At 44.3% G+C, this 17939-nt stretch overlaps 1 protein-coding gene across 13 annotated transcripts in view; it reads right to left on the bottom strand.

Moving 5' to 3' along the window:
- The window catches only part of PRKAG2 (protein kinase AMP-activated non-catalytic subunit gamma 2), a 386863-nt gene that overhangs the window by 200239 nt on the left and 168685 nt on the right, over nucleotides 1-17939 (bottom strand). For 2 of the 13 annotated variants that reach the window (XM_073334625.1, XM_073334629.1), the window contains exon 1: nucleotides 7506-7623. The exons of the other annotated variants lie outside the window; for them this stretch is intronic. In XM_073334625.1, the coding sequence (XP_073190726.1) occupies nucleotides 7506-7599 (94 nt within the window). In that variant the 5' untranslated portion in view covers nucleotides 7600-7623. Of the gene's footprint in view, nucleotides 1-7505; nucleotides 7624-17939 lie in introns of those variants that run through there. 13 annotated transcript variants of the gene reach the window in all.

Genomic DNA, 17939 nt, shown 5'->3' with positions numbered 1-17939 from the left:
AAATAATACGTCTTTCTATTATTAACTTACGTTCTATGTCTGTACAGTGTCTAGCATGATGGGGTCCTGATCCTTGGCTGGGGACTCTAGGTGCTATTGCAATACAAATAAAATTTCCTTACCTCATAGGGGATATTGTGAAGCTTAATTCATTTACACTTCAAAAGGACCAAGTATCATTATACAGAAGAATACACAGATTTTATCTCCTTTCAGGAAAATGTTGTTTATGCATCTATCTCCCTCGGGCATCTTCCCAATAAATACCTCTCCTCCTTCTGTGTTGTTGCTCCATGCTCCTCATCCATCTCACCTTAAATCTCACTCATTCTCTCTTGTCTAGACTCCTCTACCTGATCTCCTCCTGTTTCACAATCTCTCTGGGTTTGAATACCCAAGGATCTGGTTTTGTTTCCTTCTCTTTCAGAAACAACATTCAGCCTCCACTGCCAAAAGTAAGTCAAATATACATATGTTGGGGTTTTTTAAAATGATTATAGAATCATAGAATCATAGGAACTAGAGCTAGAAGGGACCTCATGTCCAGCCCGTGGTGCTGTGGCAGGACCACGTAAACCTAGACCATCCCTGACAGGTGTTTATCTAACCTGCTCTAAAAAGCCTCTCATGACAGGGATTCCACAACCTCCCTTGAAAGCTCATTCCAGAGCTTAACTACCCACATAGTTAGACAGCTTTTCCTAATATACAACTTAAATCTACCTTGCTGCAAATTAAAGCCCATTGCTTCTTGTCCTACCTTCAGTAGACATGGAGAACAATTGATCACAGACCATTTTGTAACAGATCTAAACATGGGCAGCTGAGCGGCAGCCCTCCTGGCCCGCCCCAGGGCTCCGAGTGGCCAGGCAGAGCAGCCAGCCCTGATGCACTGGGAGGCAGCACTCCTGGCCGCGGTGCTCCAGGCAGTGCAACCAGCCCTGGTGCACCAGGCAGGGTGGCCCCAGCACCAGCTGCCCTGACTCCCTGTGGGAGGCAGGCCAGCCAGCCTGGGCCAGCCAAGGCAGAATGCTCTGGGAACCGCAAGAGGAGGCCTGGCCTGGGGGCTGTTTGGCAAGACACAACCTACCCATGCTTACAATACCCGCCGCCCATGGCCCTAAACATATTTAAAGATTGTTATGTCTCCTCTCAATGTTCTTTTCTCAAGACTAAACATGGCCAGTTTTTTTAACCTTTTCTCACAGGTCAGGTTTTTTAAACCTTTTATCCTTTTTGTGGCTGTCCTCTGGACTCTCTCCAATCTGTCCACGTCTGGAATTTGTCAAATTTGTCTGGAATCATGGGCAAGGACGTGGGCGTGTCCACCAAGAGGTCTAACAGCCTGGAGAACCAGTGTTGGGTGGGCCACACTGGTGCTACGACAATCAGCAATGCTTTGTCCTGCCAGATCTTGAGGAGGACTTTGTGGATGACAGGGAAGGGTCGGAAGGCGTACAGCAGTCTTCCCGTGCACGGCAGGAGAAAGGTATCTGCGATCGAGCTGTAGTTCAGGAAGGAGCAAAACTGCTGGCACTTCCTGTTGTTCCATGTCACAAACAGATCTACCTGGGGAGAGCCCCGCCTTTGGAAGATACTGCTGATGATGTCCGGGCAGAGAGACCATTCGTGGCCATGAAAGGACCTGCTGAGGCGATCAACTAGTTCGTTTTGCAAGCCCTTTGACTGTATCGAGTGGGCGATGCAAAAGTCCCACAGTTTGAGGGTTTCCTGGAACAGGGGAGAGGAGTGAGCCCCACCCTGTTTGTTTATATAGAACACAGCTGTGGTGTGGTCCGTCAACACTGATGCACATTGCCCTGAAGATGGGCCTGAAATCTCTGGCAAGCAAGATGCTCCGCTCGTAGCTCCCTGACGTTGATGTGCAGTGATAGTTCCGTCTGGGACCCGAGGCCTTGAGTCCTGATGTCGCCCAGGTGCACTCCCCACCCCAGCGCCGACACATCCGTGACTAGTGAGTGACGGCTGTGTCTTGGAGAAAGGTACTCCCATACAGACTACCGGTGGCTCTAGCCACCACTGAAGGGACTCAAGAACCTAAGGGGGAGTGTGACCAGCCTGTCCAGAGCGTCCCAGTTCGGTCTGTACACCTGAGCCAGCCATGCCAGGAGAGGGCAGAGCCGCGGCCTTGCGTGCTGCACTACGTATGTGCAAGCTGCCATATGTCCCAGCAATTTTAGGCAAGTTCTGGCTGTCGTGGTGGGGAATCAATGGAGACCTTTGATGATGGCACTTAGGGTCAGAAAATGAGACTCAGGAAGGGATGCCCTGGCGTGGGTGGAGTCCAAGAGGGCCCTGATGAATTCTACTCTCTGAGAGGGAGTCAGGGTCGATTTCGCCACACTGAGGATGAGACCAAGTCTGAGGAACGTTGCACACACCAGGTTCATGAGTTCCTCCACCTGGGCTCGAGATCAGCCCTTGATGAGCCAGTCGTCTAGGTATGGGAAGACTTGCACCTGGTGCCTGCGGAGAAAGGCTGCAACAACCGCCATGCACTTGGTTAACACCTGAGGGGCCTCCAATATTCTGAATGGAAGGACCATGAACTGACAAATAACTCTGCCAGCTCTGAATGGCTTCCTGCAGGTCCTTGTTTCCCTCTGGTCCCATACAGAGCAGCCCTGAAGCTGTGGAGATTCCAGCAGAGCACTCTCTGGGTGAGAGATCAGGTCAGGCCCTTAAATGCTTCTACAACTTATTTTACCTTTGTTGGTGGATTGCCTGTGCAAGTGGTTTTGTCTTCCTCATCTGCTTCCAATCTCCATGGAAGTGAAGCATCACACCTTGCACAGAGCTGCCGGCTACTACTGCATGTTGGAATATACAGTCCCTTTAAATTCCTCCTCCGCTCAGCCACGAAGGAACTGTCTCCCTCCCCTTTTACAGTCAGAGACTGTGAAAGGTGACCCTCACCAGCAGAGCCGCCTAGTGGTCAGGAAGGGGTGTAGCAGGTCGTCCTATCCTGATATCTCCCCATTTCTCAATGTTGAAAAATTGAAATTCCCCTGTCGCCTTCTTTCCAGATGTGGAGAACCTGACTTATCTATGATAAGTTTCAGCCTACGCCTCTTGAAAGTTACAAAGGCAAACCTGTAGGGCAACAGCCCAGATATGGAGGTGAGGAACAGCCTAGCAAGGAGCAGCCTAGCAAGCAGAAGTTTAGATTTAGCTGGTGGATTTCAAAATGAATAGTTGTGACCAATTGCCTTGGAATGAGACAGCGCTCCCTATCTGTGCAGGTGTCTCTACAATGGCACTAAGAGCAGAGATGCTTCTGTGTTGGGCACTTACGGAGTTTGACAGGGCAGGAAAACTCCTATTCAACACCTATACAATCTTTTGCATGTGTTGTTCAACCCTTCACTGAACAGATGGTGTCCTTTAAAGGGCAGGGATATTAGCCTCATCTTGGCTGAAAACTGTCCCCTTGAGAAAAGTAACAGAGCTGATCTATTTACAACACTGCAGGCTGTACCAAGAGCTGACAATGATGTAACTAGAAAAGGAGTACTTGTGGCACCTTAGAGACTAACAAATTTATTTGAGCATAAGCTTTCGTGAGCTACAGCTCACTTCATCGGATGAGCTTATGCTCAAATAAATTTGTTAGTCTCTAAGGTGCCACAAATACTCCTTTTCTTTTTGCGAATACAGACTAACACAGCTGCTACTCTGAAACCTGAATGATGTAACTGACAGATAGGTTGGGGGGCGGGGTGGGAGGTCACCGATTTCCTTAAGTGAGTGAGCCAGAAGCAGGGTGAATTTCTTACAGCTACATGCCTCACAGCTGCCAAAATCATCTCCCTTTCCCCATACTCAGAGCATATCTTCCCTGCTTCCTGAATCTCTGCACTACCTTCCCTTCTTCTTATGCATAAAAGTGCAGTGTTTCCTCCTCACTCGCACCTCATTCACACCCAATGCTCTGTCTAAGCCTCTATTCTGACTGCTCCCTTTGTCTTCATCTTCTCTATCTGTGTGTGTTATATTGTGGCTCATGTTATAACCCCCTTGTACTGCTCAGTTGGCACAAAGGGATTTTAAAGCTGCTCTAAATGGGCAACCAGGGATCCCACAATTCCCTCTCTGCTCCCCTTCACTAGACCAAGCCTCTCTCCCACAATACGCCCCTCTCTCAGCCTGGGAGAAGATGCTTAGGCCTATTCTGGGGTTTAGCTTGAATGATGCACATAAGAAAAGGCACAATAATCTTAGCTGCAGGAGCCCCAAAGGTGGCTTCTGTAACAAGGCAAGAAGCCACCAGTATGCCCCAGCTTATGATGGGCAGAGGCCTCTCTTCTTTCTTTAAAAGATTTTATGACTAGAGGTCAAGGAAAATCAGAAACTCTGAGTTCAGTTAGTTCAGAACAAGAAGAGTGGTGGCAGAATACAGCACACTGACAACTGGCATGGAAAACGATACGTTTGTAACCTCGTGGCCTTTTCCATCTCTACTTAGAAAAAGAGGGGGAAAAGAAGCTGAGCCTTGTGAGTCTGAACAATCACGGCATAAGACAAAATGAGTAGTTTGAGGTGGCGAGGAGGGCGTGCCCTGCATGAACCCCATTAACACCAACAGTATTTGCATAGCTATACCCGCACCACACTGCTCTAAAAGCATAGGATATATTTCTAAAATTAATTCCTGCTCTCTGACAGCAGAAGAAGCTCAAGAGAATGCACCAGTCTGCATTACTGCACCTGATGGGCCACCACGGGTGTTTGTTACAAATGCTCTTACAAAAAACAAACACTGGGTCTGGTCCTAAAAGCTCTTCAACACCCTCAATTGCCATAAGAGCTGAAGGTGTTCAGTGCCTCTCAGGATGAGTTTAGTACAGGCCAGTGCTTTATAAAAACAAAGTCCTTTTGGTAAAGATTAATTCAGAAAATAATGCAAGCTTTTTAATAAATTAAGCCATCCTGAAGAAAAAGACATTCATACAGGTTAATCTGCTTCCAGAAAAGAATCCAGATTCCTCCAGGATCACAACAGCAGCAGCTACTCTGAGGAAGCCAGTATAACATACACATCTGACCCTTTTTTTTCCTACCCTTGTGATCTGAGGTCAGGTTTTGGAAAGACACCTGCAGCTCATTCATGATACAAAAGTGACAGAGAACAAATGTGAGCCATGTTTTAAATATTGCTGATGGAAATTCTGCATAGTAAACAAGCATCTAATTCTGTCTCTACACCACCAGGATGGGCTACACAGCAAAATTAATGAGAGCAATTATGGTCAGAAACTAGAAAGGCCAGCTTTGTTTTATAGCCTGCACAACTCACAGCACTGAGGAACATTAGGCTCTTTCATACCCACGGAAACCTTTCAGTTCACTTTAGTTAGATGGGACAGGGTAGGAATAAGGAGGTAAATGTTTATGTACTTTTCCCTTTTGGCTGTTTCATAAGAACCACCATACTGGGTCAGACCAATGGTCTATTTAGCCTAGTATCCTGTCTTCCGACAGTGGCCAATGCCAGGGGCTTGAGGGGGAATGTACAGAACAGGCAATCACTGAGTGATCCATCCCCTGTCTTCTGGTCCCAGCTTTTAGCAACAAGAGGCTAGGGACCCCCAGACCATGGTTTTGCATCCCTGACCATCTTGGCTAACAGCCATTGATGGACCTATCCTCCATTCACTTATCTGATTCTTTTTTGAACCTCTGTTTCTGTAACGCTTGTGGTTTAGAATGTTTTTATAGCAATTGTTGTTGTTGCAGGTTGAATTATTTCCTGCACAGGGGAGGATTAACATTGGGTGCTTGCACCTGGGGCCTACATTCAGAGGGAATGTAGATGCTACAGTGGGTTTGGGTATAGCAAGTGGTGCTGCTGGCCAGCCAACTGCTTCAGAAACAAGACTTCAGGTGCCCCCCAGAACCTTTCATGGACCCTGAACACCCTATGTCACAATGTCAACCAAGGGAAGATGGGGAGGCAGTGGCTGAAATTGTCACAGATCAGACTCAGCCACACTGCTGCCTGTCAGGGAGCCCAGGGGGTTCATTTGGTAGCTTGGGAATGGTCCAACATTTTTGTTGATCTGGGCCCTCTGTGGGCCTAACTCCTGCATAAGGGGCAACGTTAGCTTTCCCTTTACTAGATCTCACATTTTACCCCACTATGAAATTCTCAAGGCTTCGGTCTCCTTTCATTTACATGAGCCTCACATTAGTGCAACTCCACTGACTCCAGCAGCATCATGCTTGATTTACACTGATACTTCACAACATTCAACACTGCAACAGAAAAAACAAGGAACACCAATGGCAAGAGAAAGACTTTAAAAACAGAGCAAATTAATTGAAAACAAACTTAAAAAACACCTTGAAGTAGTAACATTTCTGTTTATTGACAAGAGTAAATGATGCTGAAAAATAGTTACTAAAACTATTACTGAAAAATAGTTACTAAAACTCCATATACAACCCACAAGGCCCATTTCTTCCCTCACACTAGTTTTATACCAGTGTCACTCCAATTCAGTTTCTCCTGAATTATACCAGTATGAGAGAAGAATCAGGCCAGGGTTATTAACCAGTCAGACATACTGAACTCTGTACTTATCTTATTGATTCAGTGTGACGGTAACACTGTTTTTAAGTGCCATAGTGCCAGGTCAGTATCTCTCTTTTTTTCTCAGCAGAATTGTGCTTTACTGGAAAGTACACAGTGCACAACAATCCCACCACAAGGTAATGCAGGAAATTCATTCCCATTACTCAATTATAGCTTTCTGCTGTTTGTCAGGCAGAAATCAGCAGAGATGCTATTCTGTTCTCAGGAAACATATGTGATGCTTCGTCCAACGTCAGAATACCCCATACTTCCTGGCCAACTCAGCCTTACCTGAAATTTGCTTCCCAGTGCAATACCCAAACAGAACTCAGCATTTGTTCCATGATTAACCTGTTTTAAGTGACCTAGTGGAGTTCTGGTCTTTAACTAAAGGTGAAATATAATTGAACTGGAAACTGCGGGAGGACACTTGAAAGATGTGGTTTAAAACAGCAGTTGCCTATGGGAGGTAGCACTTCGTTTGAAGACTCTTGTATTTCCCTTTTTAACTACCAATTATATTATTTAAATATTTACTAACCTAGCACTTCATTTAATTCTCTTTCTTTAAAGAGAGAATCCTAGTTTGAAATTTACAGTCATCAGGCCTGCCAGGATATATTTCACACAGTTTAATCTGAATACTGTAAAGCAACTTTGAAAAAAAAATAATTTGGAAGATTAGTTCTTTATAGGTTTTTAGATGTATACTAAAGGAATTCACTTAGCGTTTCCCATCAGGTACAAAATACTGTATAAATGACCCCATTAATATCTACCCACAACAGTTACTCAATTGAATCAACAGGATTAGGGACCCGAAGGTTGCTCTTTGTTTTATACAGCCACAATGCCTGATCCCAAAAAATAATTAATCCTCGTATTGAGGGGTAACACAGAAATTCCCTACCTAAAAGGCCATGAGGTTCAGATTTGCGCCTCTCAGAGCTTCTGCCCTGGTCCTTTCGTTTCTTGCTTCCTCTAAGACTGCCAAAACGCTTCATGAGCTGCGGCAGGCACCAAAGCAATAGCAGCCGTCAATCATACCCGATATCGAAGAAGAAGAAAGAGCAGATCTGATCAAAAGGTGGAGTGGGGCAGGAAAATAAGTCAGATAAAATGGAAACGGGGCAAAAATAAGATATTCCAAAAAGTCAGCTGAAACAACGTGTGGTTAGGAAAAGCTTCAGCTTCTGAATTTCTGAAAGAGACTTCAGATCACATCTTAATGACAATCAGATCCAGAGACAGTAGCTGAACTTTGCCCAAAGCAGTTCGATCTTAATTCTTACTGTACAGTAACTATTCTGAAAATATCTGTGGACATCAGGAGAATTTCAAAAGCCTGTAGTGCGGCAGTTCTTATCCTTAAGCAGTCAGAAAGCTTCAGAGGCTGAAAAAGAATTTCACCAGTGGATCAGCTTATGCAGAAGAGGTCAATAACTAGCTGATAAGCTCTCCCCTGTAAAAAATACTAAATATGCAAAGGAGGCACAAGCCCTCTTGAAGGGAATTGTCATGTGCAGTTCTGCATGATGTCTCTTTAAAAAGACTGTAAAAGGAAACCACCCCGGTACAGACAATTCTTGGCACCAATTGGCCAGAGCACATTCACAGTATGACATGACATCACACAACTATTTTGATTCATGTGTCCTAAGTCTTTGCAGGGACAGAATCATACGGCTGTCTATTGATGAGCTAAGAAATGACAGGCTCCTCGAGGACGAACAGCTAATGAATTAATAGGGAATGAGGCCTTGCCAGTTCCTTAAAAGGAAGGTGGTCATCTTTTGGAAACTAGAGACAGAGCTGCATGGTAGACATTTCTGTAGCAACTTGCACTCTCTCCAAATATCCTTGCACTGTACACAAGTAAATGGTTCTGATAGATTGCCCACATTCAGCCAGTGCACTGCTCTCTGCAAAACAAAGGGAGCTTATGACAACTGTTTCTAACACAGATTACTTTAATTGAAATCTATCTTGCAGAACTTTTAAAACAAAAATTATAAAACAATGCAAAGCAGAAATCTCAAACCTGTAAGGGCTCTTATCCAGAGTAATTACCATACACATTTATTAGATTAGGCTCTGCAATTACAGATTTAGATGATTATTTTAGGAATGGGCTGAACATTTTGGCTAGGTCCTCAGTTGGTGTAAATCCGGGATCTGGTCCAATGTTTCTATCCGCTTTGAATGCCAATACCCATTGTCTTCAGGATTACAGTGAATGCTTGGTTAAAAAACAAAATCCGTGATGTTCAAAGGTACTGAATACCCACAGCTCCCATAGACTTCACTGGAATTTGTAGTGCTTAGCACTTTCGAAAATCAAATCCTACATGAATAATGAGAAGTAGCCAAACCTCATTCTCCTCCATAGGGAAGAGGAGAGGAGAAATGGCCATTGGTACTGCCAGGGAGTCTCTCCTGACAAGTCACTGGCGGGGGGGGGGGGGCGGGGGGCGAGAATTGCTATTGTCACAGCAAGGTCACAATCCATTTAAGTGTTGACTGACTCTCAGTATCCATCTGACTCTCAGAATCCACAGAAACAGAGAGCACTCCACACATCTCCATCCCAAGAAAGCAATGGGGACCTAACAATCCTTCTACTGAGTCCCACCAAACTCCTCTTCGCTCTGTGGCTTCTGACATCGCAGTGCATGCCATGTTTCAGAAACCTCAGAGTCCATTCTTACACTCTTCGAGATTTTAGAAGCGTGGTGCACACTGGAGGTGCCCCAGAGCACATAGGATCCATGCGAGGCTTCTAGGTCCTGGTGATGCAAAAGAATTGGTGTCCCCTCCACCCCCTCATTGTAAAGGGGAACTCGGAAGAAGAGAACACATGGCAGGCACCCTTGGTTCTCTCTCCCACAGTTTTTTAAAAAAACAAGGAAATTATTAATTAATTATTAAAGCTTCATTAACTTCAAACTAAGGCGGCCACTATAACCAAATACTGAATTTAAATATTGTATTCAAAGTTGTTCACAACCCTACCCCTCTCTACTTGTCCTCCCATCTCTTATGTCGAAACACCTTCCCCCACCCCTTCTGCTCTGCCAGTTATGCCAACCTTGTCAGTCCCCTGCACGATGATCTCAGTATTTTCCAGCAATGTTGCTCCTTCTGCACGGAATACCCTCCCTGAATTATGCTGTATGGCCACTGCCCTCTCCTCCAGATCTTTCCCTGAGGCCCACCTTTCATAGAATTGTAGGACTGGAAGGGACCTCAAGACGTCTTCTAGTCCAGTCCCCTGCACTCAAGACAGGACTATGCATTATCGAGAGACAATCCCTGACAGGTGTTTGTCTAACCTGCTCTTACAAATCTCTAATGACGGAGATTCCACAACTACCCTAGGCAATTTATTCCAGTGCTTATCCACCCTGACATTTAGGAAGTTTTTCCTAATGTCAAACCTAAACCGCCCTTGCTGCAATTTAAGCCCATTGCTTCTTGTCCTATCCTCAAAAGGTTAAGGAGACAATTTTGCTCCCTCCTCCTTGTAACAACCTTTTCTGTGCTTGAAAACTGTTATGTCCCTCCTCAGTCTTCTCTTCTCCACACTAAACAAACCCAATTTTTTCAGTCTTCTCTCACAGGTCATGTATTCTAGATCTTTAATAATAATAATTAATATAATAAAAATTATTATTGTTATTATTATTGCTTTCTTCAGTTTGTCCACATCTTTCCTGAAATGTGACACCCAGAACTGGACACAATATTCCAGCTGAGGCCTAATCAACGCAGAATAGAGCAGAAAAATTACTTCTTGTGTCTTGCTTACAACACTCCTGCTAATGCATCCCAGAACGATGTTTGCTTTTTTTGCAACAGCGTTACATTGTTACTCATATTTAGCTTATGATTCACCATGATGCCCAGATCCCCTTCCAAGGTACTCCTTCCTAGGCAGTCATTTCCCATTATGTATGATTGTTCCTTCCTAAGTGGAGTACTTTGCATTTGTCCTTATTGAATGTCCCATCCTTACACTGTAAGACCTTTAAACAATGTTCAAGTGATACACATTTGTGTTTTAAAAAGACAAGTCAATCAGAGATGCATGTGAGTTTCTGGGGACAGAATTTGGCCCAGTAACTTTACAAGGAATAGAGGGCAAGAGAAGAAGAGAGAGAAAGCTAAGAAAACAGCCAGTAATAAGCAGCTGAAATTCCCTTGCCCCAGGTGCAAAATAAATGAGCCTCACTACAAAACCACTGTTAACTACATCTCCACTCTGCTCTCCCCACAGCAGCATTTTCTCTTTTGTCTGCACTACTGTGAGAATGACTTAATGTCATCAGAAACAAAAAAAAAATTAAATCCCTTTTTAATGAGATAGAAATTGGTATCCCTTCAGTGCAGAAACAATATTCTCATACCCCTGTTTGGCAGGAGTCAAGATTAAACACACGCTGATGACCTTTTCAAGCAGGCCACTGCACCAAGGGGGCTCATTTCCCCTGGTTAAGAATGGCAGCCAGGCGCTAATGGTTTTACATATGGCTACTAGAAAATGAGACAATGCCATTTAACAACAGACTTTCACAGTAATTTGTTAGAAAATAATAAGTGTTAGGAGTGCAATCATTTTGGCTCCTGCAGCTGATGTTCTAACAACTGATACTGCACCTGTACATCTGATTTCACATCTGTGTTAACCAGTTCTGTGGAAACATCTGAAAAAAAATAATTAAAAGCCAGGCTTATCGGAGCTATATTAGGACAGCCAAAGTTCTGGAGGCTTGAAACTGAAATCTCTTCTAAGCAGCGGTGTAAATACTTTGTCAAGTAGTTTTTAGGTCCCCAAATGTAAGCTATACCATGTTCTGTCTCCAGGGATATCTATCAATTTTTTAAAAAACCTAATGCAATTGATCCTGAGCGTTGAGGAGCACCCAGAACTCCAGCTGATTTCAAAGTTAGTTGAGGGTGCTGATGTGCAGGCTCAGGTCAACGATAAAAAGATATTTTTCAAGAATTAAATTAATGACAAAGCTGCGGGTTTTTTGGTGGGAGGGGCAGGAGTGTGTGTGAAATTCTTCCCCGTAATGTTGGATGCCTGACCACAAGAACACTGTGAAAACAAATTAGATCCACGCAGGGAAACAGACTGTGAAACAGTTTCACTTCATATAATTAATTTCACTCTGTTAGTTCCTCACTCCCGCCCTCTTCTCAAGACCCCTCATGTCTCCATCCTCTGGTCCCTTCCCTGTTCTGCCTCTATACCTTACCCTGATTTGACTTCCTCCACTCTCATGGTTTTAATGACGATCACTAAGCTGACAACTCTTCAATTTGCCTCTGCACCCCCATCGCTCGGCCTGGGCTCACTCTCAGATCTGCAGCTGTCTCTCTGACACCTCTTCCTGGATGACCTGCTGTCAATTCAAGCACTGCATGGCTAAAATAGAACTCCTCATCTTCCCCCACCACTGCCCAAATTCTCCCTGCCCCCACCCTCTTCTATATCCCACCAACCTCCTTGTGTCTCAGACGCACAACTGGCACCTCTCCATCCTTCACCCCTCAAGCCCCTTTAGGTTGCTGCTCAATCTGTCATTTCTTCCTCTTCCTCTCCCATATCAATCATTTCTCTCCTTCACTGCTGTCAACCTTCTCATCCAGGCCTTGGTACTCTCCTGCTTAGACTACTGTAACTCCTGTTCTCTGGCACACCTGACTCCCACTTTGCTCCCCATTCCAGTCTATCCAAAATGATGCCACTAAGTAAACTCTCTCTCTCTCTCCTGCCAATCTGACCTTGTCAGCCCCACACTCTCAAAGTCTCTTCCCTGCCCTTTGTATCTCAACTGGCATCAAATTCAAACTCCTTCCCACCTTCAAGGCTTTGCACAGCTCTACCCTGTCTTCCTCTCTCCTCTTGTCACATGTCATTCATGGATCTCCCACTTCTGCTTCCCTTTATACACCCTTTGTGTCCCTTGCCCATAAACAGGGCCATACATATAATACAATTATGCAGACATGAAGAGTAATGTATTTATCCATTTTTCTCAAATATGCTGCATATTTGTAATCCGGGTGCTAAGCTTATTTATTTTATTGAGTCTCCAGTCCTTATGGTTGCAAAGAAAAACTTAATAATGAGAACTGAATGTAACCAACGCAGGGATATCTGATTGAAGAAGAGCTCTGTGTAAGCTCGAAAGCTTATCTCTCTCACCAACAGAAGTTGGTCCAGTAAAATGATATTAACTCACCGACTTTGAGTCTGTACAGAGAGAGCAGAAAACAACAGCTCTGATATCCACAAACTTCCCTAGTCATCTCAGTTCAGGGTTAACTCTGGACCCTGAGGCCTTGTCTGCACTATGGGCGGAGATGGATCTAAGTTACGCAACTTCGTACCTAGCTGAACTGATGTACTTAGATCTACTTACCGTGGGGTCCACACTATACTATCTTGAAGGGAGACACTCTCCTGTCGACTCCCCTTGCGCTTCTCATTCAGGTGGAGTACAGGAGTCGATGAGAGCGCGATCTGCAGTCGATTTAGCGGGTCTTCACTAGACCCGCTAGATTGATCGCCACGCATCGATCCCCTGGTAAGTGTAGACAAGCCCTGATGTAAATATTTTAAACACCAACGTTGTTAACTGTTTGACAGCTGATCTTTTTAAGAAAAACATAAAGCTGATGCACTTTTTCCTTTTGGTTAGATGTAGTAACAAAGCTACTGATTCAGTTACATGCTCTCCAGGTTTGCTGGGGTGACATTTTTTCCCATTATCTACTTTTGCCTGTGTGCTGGCCCCTCTAAGGGAGGTCTGAAGCACAATGATGGGGAAGTGGCACGCTTCTGCTGTGGGTAAGCAGAGGACTTCAATCTGCAGTGCCAGGCACTAGCTTCACAAAAATTGGTTTTGAAAAATATGAAAACTAAAATTAAGATGTAATATATTTTTTAAATACCCAAAAATGTGTTCTAACCTCCCCAGCTCAATCTGTAAATTATTGCTACATTATATCCTGACACCTCTGGGATGTTTCTTAAACCCACCCTTCCCAGGGCTATAAGATGGAGCAGCAGGATCAGCAGAAATATCAATAACTTTCAGAGGACTAGTGAGTGCTGGTGTAATAGTGATTTCTATTAACACAAATACTGTATTCCTGCTTTACCCATTGGGGACAATGAGTAAGGACTGCAGGATTTGCACCCATAACAAATCATCGTTTTTTAGCATCTGATTAGTAAACTACGCAGCATATTTCTGCAGCAATCACACATGCTTTTTTAGCCACAAAAAGAATGTTATTAATGTCTAAGCAGCGCTGTTATTACATACTGTTCAATCAGGCTGCATTTGATCTAATTATCAAATCAAGTCTATTTTGACAAATACAAAATGAAAAAGGTAGTTAGGTGTTTTTAGCTAATGAGGAACATATCCAGAAGAAGGTTTCACACAAATTAGCAGAGAGAGAAAAGTTCATATAGAGAAACTTTTTCTTTCTCTCTTCCCTTTCTTCTCGTTGCTTCTCTCACCTTGACTTGGAACAGCTAGACTTATCTGATCACTGCACAATTCCATAAATCAGACTCATTGGGCACTGCAGAGCAGAACAAAACATTCCTCTCAGTTCAAATGGCTGGAAAAGGCTTTCAGACAACACTGAACGGAGAAAAAAAAATGAGGACTTGTGGCACCTTAGAGACTAACCAATTTATTAGAGCATAAGCTTTCGTGAGCTACAGCTCACTTCATCAGATGCATATCGTGGAAACTGCAGCAGACTTTATATATACACAGAGAATATGAAACAATACCTCCTCCCACCCCACTGTCCTGCTGGTAATAGCTTATCTAAAGTGATCATCAGGTGGGCCATTTCCAGCACAAATCCAGGTTTTCTCACCCTCCACCCCCCCACACAAATTCACTCTCCTGCTGGTGATAGGTGATAGGTGACCAGCAGGAGAGTGAATTTGTGTGGGGGGGTGGAGGGTGAGAAAACCTGGATTTGTGCTGGAAATGGCCCACCTGATGATCACTTTAGATAAGCTATTACCAGCAGGACAGTGGGGTGGGAGGAGGTATTGGTTCATATTCTCTCTGTATATATAAAGTCTGCTGCAGTTTCCACGATATGCATCTGATGAAGTGAGCTGTAGCTCACGAAAGCTTATGCTCTAATAAATTGGTTAGTCTCTAAGGTGCCACAAGTCCTCCTTTTCTTTTTGCGAATACAGACTAACACGGCTGTTACTCTGAAACCAGAAAAAAAAATGAAATTTACAGAGGCTCATAGCTGAAAGGTGTGATCCATGCCCATACCCTCGCAATTCCTGGTGTGACAATGGGAACACCAAAGTAGAGGAATACCTTCTCCAACTGATACTACCAGAGTACTATAGGAATAACCTAACTGAAATGAAATTGGACAGGACACTGGGAATGTTCTTCTATCCCTGTAGTAAGTGCCATGGAAACTTTAATCTTCAAAAAAAAGTCAATAACTTGGTTTTACCGTAACACAAAGATGAAATCACCTAGCACACATTGTCCTTAACAGAGGACTATGGTACTGGTTCTATATTGATTTGGAGAGAAGATGAACACATACTGAATTACCAACACCACTATATTACAAACAATGCTACTCTAATACCCAACTATTTCCCATTATTAGGAGAGGCTGAGGAACCTGGGATTATTTAGTCTGCAGAAGAGAAGAATGAGGAGGATTTGATAGCTGCTTTCAACTACCTGAAAGGGGGTTCCAAAGAGGATGGATCTAGACTGTTCTCAGTGGTACCAGATTACAGAACAAGGAGTAATGGTCTCAAGTTGCAGTGGGGGAGGTTTAGCTTGGATATTAGGAAAAACTTTCACTAGGAGGGTGGTGAAGCACTGGAATGAGTTACCTAGGGAGGTGGTGGAATCTGCTTCCTTAGAGGTTTGTAAGGTCACAAAATCTAGTCATAAAAAACAGAAGTTAAAAGTAATTTCAGATTATACACTTACCTCCCTACTAATTACTGTGATTTTATAATCACTTGCCCTGTTTTAAAATGATTTTTTCTCCCCTATTTCTATGTGAAAGATCCACATAAACAGGAGAAACTGTCTATACTGGAGAAGCAGAGCAACTGACTACACAAAGGGCTATGAAATGCACATAGGAAGCAAACTGGAAAAAATACATTTCTCAGCATTACTATTCTCTAATCTTTTGAGTGAAAATCTTGTGTCCACTGGAACAATAAAAAAAAATCAGAAAAGTGTGATTTTTAAGTTCACAATATCTCATTAATATTTCATCATGGACCAGCACTATGGCACTGGGGTATATAAATACACACACACAAGATAGTATGCCACAATGGACAGCAACAGTTGCCCCCCTCCTATTAGCCGTCCATGCCCACCAGAAAGAAAAAACTCCAGTGATAGCCCAGTGAAGAAAATGCTTGATTGAAGAGAAGCACTGAATCGTGCCCTGAGATGATATAAATCTTTAGATGCAGAGTGGATAAAACTCAATGATTTAATTTTTAAATCAGGTTTTCTTGATTGAAATCTGATTTTTTATTTAAATTAAATATTTTTCTTTTTAAAAATAAACCTATTTAAAATTAAATCTGACATCATGACTAAGACTACGTTTTAGTCATGGGTATTTTTAGTAAAAGTCATGGATAGGTCATGGGCAGTAAACAAAAATTCACGCCCTATGACCTGTCCATTACTTTTACTATATACCCCTAACTAAAACTTGGGCAGGGGTGGCAGGTACTCTAGGGGGGACGGTCCAGGCGTGCCACGCATGCTGGGGAGATGGCCTGGGCCCCTGCTGGTATTGGTCGGGGGGTGGGGGGCAGCAGCGCTCAGCCCGGGACCCCTGCTGGTGCTAGGGGGTGGGTAGGCAGGCAGCGGCATACAGCCCGGGACCCTGGCTGGTGCTGGGGGTGGGCAGGGTTGGTGGGGCTGGCAGGGCATCCCTACCCAGCTCTGGGTGTCCCTGCAGCTCCTAGGCAGCGAAGGGGCCAAGGGGCTCCATGCGCTGCTCCTGCCACAAGTGCCTGGTGCGGGCAGTGCATGGAGCCCCCTAGCCCCTCCACCTAAGAACTGCAGGGCCATGCCAGTGACTTCTATGACAGACTCACAGCCTTAATCGTGACAACCTATTTTTAAGGCCTAAACTTACTACAATCTTTAAAAATCATTTAAATTAAACAAAAAAGTAATATTCAAGTAGTAATTGTTTGCTGCTGAGGTTTTAAAGAAAGTCAAACTACTGAACTCGTGGAATTTACTGGCTAAGAACCTGGAACCAGAGTTAAAGTGCTAAACCAGCTTTTGACAGCAATAGCCTCTTCTGTAGATGCAGAAATAATATTTTCTGCATTTCAGTTTATTCAACTAGTTCAGTGATTAGCTCATTCAAAAGTGAGAAACCAACTGGGAGTTGAAAAAGCAGGAAAACTAGTTTTTCTCTTCCAATCTGTCATGAGGTGCACTCACCTCTTGTGAGCACCTCCTGTCGCCTTGTTGCAATCCTGTACTCTTATTCTCTGCTCCCGGTGCCTCCTGTTCGCTGTAGCTCTCATCAGGTGGGACTTCAGTGACTCAGCCCTCCAGCTACATCACAGAATCTAAAATGGACAAACCCCTTCCAGGGTAACAAAAGTCCAACAAAGACCATCACTGTGTCCTTGTTCAAATCTGCATCCCTGTCTCTGGGCTCAGTCCTTGTTCCCTTCTGGGCTATTTTTAAGTCTGTTCCTGCACTGTTATGGAGCACTGGCCCCAGGCCTTTCTCCTTGGAGACACTCTGTCCTAGGTGGTTCTCTGGTGTTCCATTTCTCCAGCCAGGTCACTACTTAAATTCAGTCCCCTTCCAGGGGTTCGTGACCAAGAGTTCACCAAACAGTCTGTCTGCCCTTATCAAGGTCTTCAGCCCTGTCCCTGAGCCCTTTAAATCCCAGTCCTTTGCTTGGGCTTCTAAACAAGCCTTATCCCCTTCTCAGGACATAGGCTACTTCCCCAGTGGCTGGTGGGGGAACTCAGGCCCACCCTCTACTCTGGATCCCAACCCAGCGACCTTATAAACAGCAGCCATGTGCTACTTCCATTAATAGTTGCTACTGCATTTGCTGAGCTGCTTCCCACATAGCCCTTACCTCAGGGCTGATGTTCTCAACTCCTCTTCTTCCTCACTGAGTGACAATGCCACCAGAACCCATCTTCTGGTTCTCCATGGAGCTCCAGTGACCACCCTTCCTTGCTACTCTGGTCCCAGTCCAGAACTGACTTGCTCAGGACTGGTTTCAGAGTAACAGCCGTGT

Source organism: Lepidochelys kempii, chromosome 2, assembly GCF_965140265.1.
Source record: "Lepidochelys kempii isolate rLepKem1 chromosome 2, rLepKem1.hap2, whole genome shotgun sequence".
Lineage (NCBI taxonomy): Eukaryota > Metazoa > Chordata > Testudines > Cheloniidae > Lepidochelys > Lepidochelys kempii.
Note: the sequence above shows the minus strand (reverse complement) of the source record. Positions and strands in the feature narration are given on the sequence as shown.